The 9,744-nt window shown below is 37.2% G+C and overlaps 1 protein-coding gene across 1 annotated transcript; it reads right to left on the reverse strand.

The window, feature by feature from the left end:
* Window positions 1–2,876: 2,876 nt before the first annotated feature.
* LOC129752240 (uncharacterized) lies at window positions 2,877–3,536 on the reverse strand. Its single transcript, XM_055748026.1, has one exon. The coding sequence runs from the start codon at window positions 3,534–3,536 to the stop codon at window positions 2,877–2,879; it is 660 nt and encodes a 219-aa protein (XP_055604001.1).
* Window positions 3,537–9,744: the final 6,208 nt, after the last annotated feature.

Genomic DNA, 9,744 nt, shown 5'->3' on the forward strand with positions numbered 1-9,744 from the left:
AGAATTCAAATTCAGAGTTCAGATTCAGAATTCAGATTGAGAATTCAGATTTAGAATTCTGATTAAGAATTTGGATTAAAGATCAACCTGGAATTTGAAATTGGAACTTATATTCAAATATTAGACTAAGTGTTGTAACTCAAAATTCAAACTTTAGAATCAGAATAAGATTTCAGATTTAGTTTACAGAATGAGATTAATCATTTAATAGTCATATTACTTTCCCCTCCTTTTGTGGGAATTTTTCCTCTATGCATGGTTGAGCTCTAAAAAAGGTATCATGCTAGGGCACGCGTCACGGCTATCCATCAATATTGTAGTTGGTTTTACTTATTCAGTAAAAAAAAAGCATAAAAAAACAGTAAGATTCGAACCGTGACCAGCAACGTGAAAGTTCTGGTTGCTACCACGGCACCATTTCAGCGTGTTATAAATCTTGGAAATTCTACTGTTTAAATACCATTCTTTCCATACATAAAATGAGCTTCTTACATACCAGTTCGCTTTTCCCCAAAAAAACGTATCAGGCATCATTTTTTTATATTGAGATTGGAATTTTTCGTGTTTGAATATCTGAAATCATACTTATATGATTCAGAGGGAAGGAATCTATCATGTATATTCTATATTATTTTATATATTTCCAAATATAATTTAAACTCTGTTAGAAAGGCTCCAATCCACTGTTAAGTGTATTAAATCGGGTTTTTAAGGATGGTATTCATCACTGTAAATGAGTCGGGGCGGTCGAACTTATTGACGCCTCATTAGCAGTGATGAATACCACCGTAAAAAAAGTTAGCCCATTTTGGAAGTCCAATAACTTTTTTGTCTTAACTCTTATCGATATGCAGTCTTCGGATGAAATGTTTTTCATAATTTAGGCTTTAAGAAAACCCGTTTTTAAAAGAAATCGGCCGACGGAAACCAAAGTTATTGATGAAAAACTGGTTTTTCATGTTTCTCCCGAACAAAATGTCTCAAAATCCCATACAAACTTCAGGCTCGTTGAGCGACCCCTTCCCGTGATCCGATCTGGCCCAAATTTGGCATGAGATCTTGTACTAGGCCTAGGATCAATTTTAGCCTGCAGCGCATAACTTTTTCAAAAGTCGGGTCATTTGGGGCACTCTACTGTGCACCGAACCGAGGATTGCCGTGGAATCCTTCAACAATGGAGCAACTGAACGACCTTGACCTGGCTGACGATATTGTTTTGCTCGCCCAAACACAGCCAGATATGCAGAGCAAACTCGACGACCTCACCGAAAGCTCCAAGGCAGCAGCTCTCAAAGTCAATGTCGGAAAGACCAAGTCGATGGAGATCAACATTGGAAATCCCTCCAGTTTCATGGTAGCTGGGCAACAAGTTGAGAAAGTGGAGTGCTTCCAGTATCTTGGTAGCCAGATAATGCCTGATGGTGGTACCAGAAAAGACATCGAAACCCGGATCAGAAAGGCCCGATTTGCGTTTGCGAGTCTCCGAAACATCTGGCGGTCACGCCCTATCTCTCTACGAACAAAAATCCGAATCTTCAACTCAAACGTCAAATCCGTATTGCTGTACGGGTACGAAACTTGGTGCACGTATGCGGTAACGACGCGAAAACTGCAAGTATTTGTAAATCGCTGCCTGCGGAATATTATCCGCGCTTGGTGGCCTGGCAACTGGATCTCGAATGAGGAACTACATCGCCGGTGTCATCAAAAGGCGCTAGAAATCGAGATTCGGGAACGTAAGGGGAGATGGATTGGGCACATGTGCGAAGAGATGAAAACGAGATTTGCAGAGAGGCGCTAGATTGGAATCCGGAAGGTCATCGAAGAAGAGGCAGACCCAGAAATTCGTGGCGGCGAAGCCTAGCCGCTGAAATCCGAACTGTCGACGAGAATCTTGACTGGGACCAGGTGAAGACGCTGGCTCCGGATCGTCAACAGTGGAGGTCTTTTACCACGGCCCTATGCACCGGAGGATCGGCGCGGGATCATTAAGTAAGTAAGTAAGTAGTTCATTTCAGCCTTGGACAAAGCTTTAGAAGCATAGACGACTGGTCTTCCTTCCTGCATGAGCATAGCTCCCAATGCATTCGAACTGGCGTCTACTGAAAGAACAATGGGAAGATTGACGTCATAAAATGCCAGTACGGGTGGAAAGATAATGAGCTTTTTCATTTTCTGGAACGCAAGCTCCTGTTCGCTTTGACAGGACCAAGCAGCGTCTTTGGAGAGTAGCGCTCGTAGTGGGGCAGTTATAGCCGACAAATTCGGAACAAATTTGGCCAGATATGCCTACATCCACAACGCCCGCTGCAGCTGCAATTTGTAGGATGGTGTTTTGAGGTTCAGAACAGCTGTCAGCTTATCAGGATCTGCCATTAGACCTCCTGATGTCACAAGATGTCCAAGGAATTTTACCTAAGGTTTGTTAAATATGCATTTTTCTTTATTTAGCTTTAAACCGGAGGCAATGATGCGGCTTATAACTTCCTTGGTGATTGATTCCAGGTGAGACTCGTCCATTGAACACTCAACTCCATCTATTCCTTCCAAAATATGTTGCATAACCTTTTGGAATACTTCTGGTGCTGATGCCAAACCAAAAGGGAGCCGTTTGCAACAGTACCTTCCCCAAGGGGTACCGAATGTGAGGTATTTGGATGTTCTTTCTGTGACACGAAACTGCCAAATCCCTTTTTTGCAGTCTAGTATGAAGAAACACTTTGAATTTTTCAGTCTGGCAGAAATTTCCTCGATTGCATTGTCGTCAGCGGGTGATGACGTCTCAGCAAATTTTGATTGACCTGTGATGGATCAATACAGATTCTTAATTTATTGTTACGGTGAACTAAAACCATGGCACTTACTACTGGTGTAGGCTAATGAATCCTTTCGATGACTCCCAGTTTATCCATTGCGTCAAGTTCTTTCTTCACTTGATCCCGAATACTGTGTGGAACGTGCCTGGCTGGTCGACTTTCCCACTGTGCGTTTTCTACTAGGTCGATGTCATAAATGTAGCCCTTCAAACAACCAAGACCATCGTACACCTCGACGTCATCTATCTCGAGAGAGTCTATTCGAGTTATCATTTTCTGTGCTATGCATGTTTTCCTACCGAGTAATGGTATTACTCGTTCCTCGACCACTTTGAACGTAATCCGGGACTGCTTTTGCTTTACGGTGCAAACTGGGTCAACTTCCCCTAGAACTCGCATCTTGTGATTCGAGAACGTCAGCAACCACTTTGTTGGCGAGGGTTTTAGCGGCAACAGCTCTAATTTCTCTACCATCCAAAGCGGGAGAACATTGCAGTGGGCACCAGTATCTAATTTCACCGAAACTTTTCTGATATTGACTTTCACTGTTTCGAACCGATCCTCTCCTTCATCCAAGGCTTCCAGTGCACCGATAAACAGCTCTTCTTCTGAACTTTCACCACTTCCATTTTCGGCCAACACTGCGTGGACCGTTTTTGCTTTCCTGGCGGGACAATGAGTGGCAAAATGTCCTTTGTGGGCACAAGTATGGCATTCCATTCCGTAAGCAGAACACTTAAACTTTTTATGATTTCTTCCACACTTTTCACACTGTATATTTTTATCACTCTCATATTTTTGTTTGTTTAATTTCATGTCCACTTTTCTTTCACTTTTTCTTTCTGGTTTTCTGACCATTTTCAAGACTTCCACTTTCTCGGCAACTGCGACGGATGCCATCGCTTGGGACTGCCTGGCAGTCAACTCATGGTTCCGACACATTTCAATTGTTTTGTCCAGGGTCAATGAGTCATTCAGAAGTTGTGGCACAAGTTTGGTGAATTTCAACTCAATTACGATCCTAGCTTATACCAGGGAATCGTGCAATTGCACGAAGTCACACTTTTTTGCTTGTTCTTTCACTCGCGTTATGAAAGTTTCTGTCAACTCATCTTCGTTTTGAGAAATTTGGTTGAACACGTAACGTTCGTATGTCACACATGATTTAGGGATGAAATATTCATCAAACTTGGCCTTTATCACTACTAGATTATTTTCTTCTTCCGGCGTAAGATTGAATGTATCAAAGATACGAATGCAATCCGCCCCAATCGCTGTCATGAAAATGGCTACTTGCACTTGTGGGGGCTGTGTCGCTGTAGCAAACCAAACAAACTGGCGGGTCCCAGATTTCCACACTTCAGCCATGTTATCACCCAAAACCAAAGGTTTTGGTGGTTTTAATCCTGCTACCAGTGCGGCCGCCATTTTGTCTCCTGCTTTCCCGAAAACTTTGTGATCGAATTTCTCGATATTTTCACAGCCACTTCCCGTAAAATCGACAATCTTCACGATCCTCGTCGCACTGTGTTTCACGCGATCACGAAACTTTTCCACAATCCGATGACTTTATTCGTTTGAAAAATAGTTTTTTCTGCTGACTAGAAGCCACAGCTTCTGACACCATGTAACGTAGGTGAATATGTTGTATGTTTCTTGTGAGTTCAAGGTACATGTAATAATAGGTACAGAGGAAACTAAGATACATAGAAACGTCATACATTACAACATACACTTTACTCACACTTTCAACTGAATTATTTCTCGAAAAAACTATTTTTAATACCTCAAAGTAAAATTTTAAAAAATAGTCCATAAAAAACGCGCTCACTTGGGAACAGGGTTCCCAGCCTGGACCGGTATTGATGTAAACTTGAACTTACAATAATGAAGGAATTTAAAAATTCATAATGAAAACTGGATACCAAAAGATCAATAAAACGATTTCTCATGATTTAACAGTCTTGAAAGGATTCATTCATTGGTCTTAGCTTGTTCAAAGAACTTTTAATTACTTGTGTGGTCTCTGAAGCCACCTTTCATTCATCTCCGAAGAAAATTTATTGTTTTATAAACGATTTAAATTTAATTTCTAGATTTTTTTTTTATTGGAAATGAGTCTATCAGGACAGGTTAGATTGTCAAAGAAGTTAGAGAAAATGAAAAAAAAAACTTTTATTTGGAAAATATGGAAAAAAAACTACAGGATTTGAACCCACAATTTCCGTTTTTCTAGTCCAACGCATTTCCAACTTTGCTGAAGAAGTCGGTTGCATATCCTATTAATTTTTGGAGGAGCGCTAATTTTATCCTGGCAGGAAGATTTATTAAGTTTTGGCATTTTTAGTTTTAAAGTTTTATAATATTCTTCAACTTCTCTGACGATCTAACATTTCTTATTTCCAACAAAGATTATTTAAAATTTAGATCAGTCCATAGCAATGGGGATGAATTGTAACGAAATATGTTTTAGTCGTAGGTCGAAGTCACTCTTCGTTTCATCGCTAAGATTGAGTTAGAAGTATATTGAATTTGTTATCTGTGACCATAGATTGATGATCCTGAATAGACTCTACATTAAACTGAGTCGATTTGGGTCATTTTTGAATTTTCTCAAACCCTGTGGTCTAAAAAGCTTCCTTTTGGACCAAAACTCATCCATGATTTTTTTGCAGAAATTTTAAGTAACGTTTACATAAGTATGTAGTAAATAGAATCGGATAAAAAGATACATCGAAAAAGATAAAGCCATAAAAAATAAAATTGAATAAAAATATGAAAGGTTGAAATCGATCTCAGCGGAATATTGTTTATTCACAGAACTTTATAATTAACCTGGTATTTTGATAACAATTTTAAGCGTGTACATCTGACTCACACATACAAATATCAAGACGGTAAAAACGGTAAAAAGGGAGCGAAGAAAAACGGTCATTCTGTTGGTGAAATTTGGGAAGTACAGTTGGTGATTTTCTAAGTCGGTGAATGTTTTAAAAGTGTGATAAGACTTTGAAGAGTTTATTCGAAATTTAATGTAAGAATACGACAGGGTAGATTTGAACTTTTAGGTTAATACGAGAAAGTTGAATATTCTGTACTAAAAAATCATCATCTTTTTTGTTTCTTCTGTGGAACCGAACCAGCCGTTGGATTCTGTGCCAATTTATAAATTTCCTAAAAGAAATTTTCCGCTGAAGAACTTTGTCGAAGGCCGTAAATTCGTATTTTATTAGACAAAAAGTTATAAGCCGTTCAATATTGGTGTGTCTTTTGGCATCGGAAAATTATGAACTCAATTGACATCACTGCTAGGTACCTAGTATGGTATTGCAAGCCTTTTTTTGTTGCAACACTTCGCGAGGCTCCAGCAGTGATGTCAATTGAGTTTATTATTTATCAATGCCAAAAGAAATACCTCTTTAAAACAGCTAATGTCTATTTTGGCCTTATAAGATACGAAGTTACGTTCTTCAAAAAAGTTGTTCAGGGGAAAATCTCCTCTGAATAATTTACGAGTTGGCAAAAATTCAAACGACTGGCTCGGTTCCACAGAAGAAACAAAAAGGATGATGATTTTTCAGTACAAAATATTCAATTTTTCCATACAATCCTTAAAGTTTAATTTACTCATGAAAACGTTACTTAAAAATTCTGCCAAAAATCATGGATAAGTTTTCTACCATAATAAAACCTCTTAGACCCCAGAGTTTGAGAAATTCAAAAGTGACCTCAAATCGACGGCTGTTAATTTTGTTTTTTTTTTTTTTTTTTTGAGACTTTCAAGTTGATTCTAATCTGGTAGAATGTTTAAATCAAATCTTTACAAAATAAAAAATCTTATTTAACCAAAAAAGTTAAACAAGATATACATATATTTTCAAACATACAGTACCGTTCATAATTGTATAGAAATTAAAAGCATGCACACTGTCACTTCGACTTTGAACTTCCTTAACTTTTTTCTCTAATGATATTTTTTAATCCAATTTTCTGAAACTTTAGATCAACTATCACACTATTATACCACTAAATTTGAGTTTTCTAGAATTTGTGTGGCCTGAGATACAGCAATTCTACGAAAATCGGACTTTTTGGACTTTTACCATTTAAACTGGAATATCTCAGAAACTACGCCACATTTTTTATTGAAATTTTGCAGATTGATTGTTGAAATATAAAACTAGCTTGTCTGAAGATTTTAAAAAGTTCTATCGATGGGATCAAAAGTTACGCGAGGTACAATATTTCAGGCATGAACCTAGGAATGCGATTTCTATAGAATTTTAGACGAATGTTTTCATAGGAAAATCCAATTTTATGTTTACCAACCAGTTAATCTATTTCAAACAAAAAATCAAAAAAATATCGCGAGATTTTGGTTTCAAAACACAAATAGATCATTTATTTGATTGTTTCTTGTCTTATTGCTTTTGCCAGATATTTTTTGACTGATTTGTGGATGGAAACGATATTGTTCTCATGAATCGTCCAAAATTCTATAGAAATCGCATTTTTAGGTTCATGACTGAAATATTGTACCTCGCATAACTTTTGATTCCATCGATAGAACTTTTCAAAAACTTCAGACATGCTAGCTTTATATTTCAATAATCAATCTGCAAAATTTCAATAAAAAATGTAGCGTAGTTTTTGAGATATTGCAGTTTGAACGGTAAAAGCCCAAAAAGTCTGATTTTCGTAGAATTGCTGTATCTCAGGCCACACAAACTCTAGAAAACTCAAATTTTGTGGTATAATAGTGTGATAGTTGATTTATCCAACGCAGAAAATTTGATAAAAAAATATCATTAGAGAAAAAAGTTATGGAAGTTCAAAGTCGGCGTGCTTTCAATTTCTATACAATTATGAACGGTACTGTACATATATTTTCCATGCATATCATATCGATCCACGATCGCTTGTTTAAATAATTTTTAACTGAACTTATCTAAAACAATGGATTAAAAATATTCTTTTAAAGTTTAACTAAGTAAGATTTCCAAAAAAAATTTGGCTTTGATGGAATCTTGAATGTAATCGAAATAGAAATCCTAAACTCAAAAGCATATTACAGTTAACTATAAGGTGAATGAATCCAACTTTTTTTTTTGGTTGATCCTTGTGTCGTTATTTGTTGTGTTTCATCAGCGACGACGAGTGCTACAATTTGTTGAAAGAACGGCAAGAGCTTGTGTCGGATGGTATGCTTGTTTGATATTTATTTTATCATTTACATTTTAAATACGAAAATCCATTTCATTTTTGGCGGGGCCAACAACGTGAAGGCGTAAATTGGCACAATCGGTTGAGGGATTCCTGGCTGTAGGACGACCGATGAGGGAAGTGCTGTGAGGCAATTTGCCCATTATTTATGTTTTTTACCAAATATGTGATGAATTGAGACTGCCGCCGCGCACTGTCGTCCACCATTTTTTTTCCACCATTCAGAACATTTTTGCGGATGTATTGCCGCCAGGCAGAATGAAAATGAATACGGTCCAGGCCAGCCGAGCTCGGTGAAAAGCGAAATGGTCCCGGAGCTACCGCAGGGAGATGGAAACAGAGCGCCATTTAATTAGTGCACATTTAATCATTTACCAACAACAGAGGAATGGTAAACATGCGACAAAGTTTGTGCCATAATGAAGCGTCGAGGCGCGTTCGTCGATGGTAAAAATATGCCACATCGAATTGAGAGTGAGAATTGAATTAAAATTTCATCTAACGAGCGAAGCCGGATTAAAAATGGCCTACATTCGTTTGACTTTAAATCTGATGCAATCCGATTTGGGAAGGATTCATTTTATGAGGGTAAAAGTTCGAGACTAAAAACCCTCTTTAAATAAATGTACAACAACAACAACAACAGGATTCATTTTATAAAACCGACTTTTGATTATTTTTTAAGAATAAAAAACTCAATAATAATCTTTCAAAATAATGTCTTTTCTTATCACATTTAAAGTGATTTGTTCCATTGATTTTGGCTGTTCGTTATTACAGTGTATTTATCAAAAAACGTGATCTATGATCCACATTTAAATTTCATCTTATGTTACTTTGAATAAAAACGGTTTTTCAATCAACCATGAGGTTTTTGTTCGGATCAGATTTCTATAGAAACCCCAGAAAAAATCAAAAATATCCACCGAACCTCATTTACCCAATCAACTCTGCGATACGGAAAACCACAAGTGCTTTACCAGAATGCAGCTGGCAGTTTTATCATATTTAATTTTTTTTTTTTTTCAAATATGTAACTCCACCAGAGAAACCAAGCCAAACCCGAGAGCTGAGTTGATTACCACAATCAACCGGTGCTGATGAAAATGATTTCAGGCCGGTTGTTTTTTTTTTTTTTTGTTTTTATTCATGGCTTTCAACTTTCCGATTGGTGGTGCTCGATATGGGTTTGGGGTAGGGCAATCGGAAAATATGGCTGATTTTTCGGGAAAACCATATCGCCATGCCCGGAATAGGTTTCCGGTAATGAATGGCAGCCACTAAGTGGGGATGTGGAAGGCTTTTCTTTGTTTGAAGCGTGCGCTTTTCATAGAATTATTTTGATTAAACGTTATCCCATCGATGAAATTTTGAATCGAGACACGATACAAGTAATAGATCTGATTGATGTTGAAAATTTTGCAAAATTTTAACAGGAAATCAATGCCTTGCGGTTGAACGTTGAGAGTATAAAAATCCATTGAATGTTTTAATTTGAGATAATAATATGTGTTCTCCATGTCACAAATAATTTATAATGGAAATTGGTTGTCTATTGCATCTATCAGAATGGTTTCAATTTGATCAAAGGTTGACATTCCAAGTGTCAACATTGTAAATGTGAAAATTATGTAGTTACTATACGTTTAAAATATTTGAATAGGAAGTGCTTATACACATTAAATAGCATTAATCGCAAACAACT

The sequence above is a fragment of the Uranotaenia lowii genome, chromosome 3, assembly GCF_029784155.1.
Source record: "Uranotaenia lowii strain MFRU-FL chromosome 3, ASM2978415v1, whole genome shotgun sequence".
Taxonomy (NCBI): Eukaryota; Metazoa; Arthropoda; class Insecta; order Diptera; family Culicidae; genus Uranotaenia; species Uranotaenia lowii.

Excerpts from the sequence above, each read along its gene's own strand:
- LOC129752240 (XM_055748026.1), bottom strand. The coding sequence starts at position 3,536 with ATGGAATGCCATACTTGTGCCCACAAAGGACATTTTGCCACTCATTGT.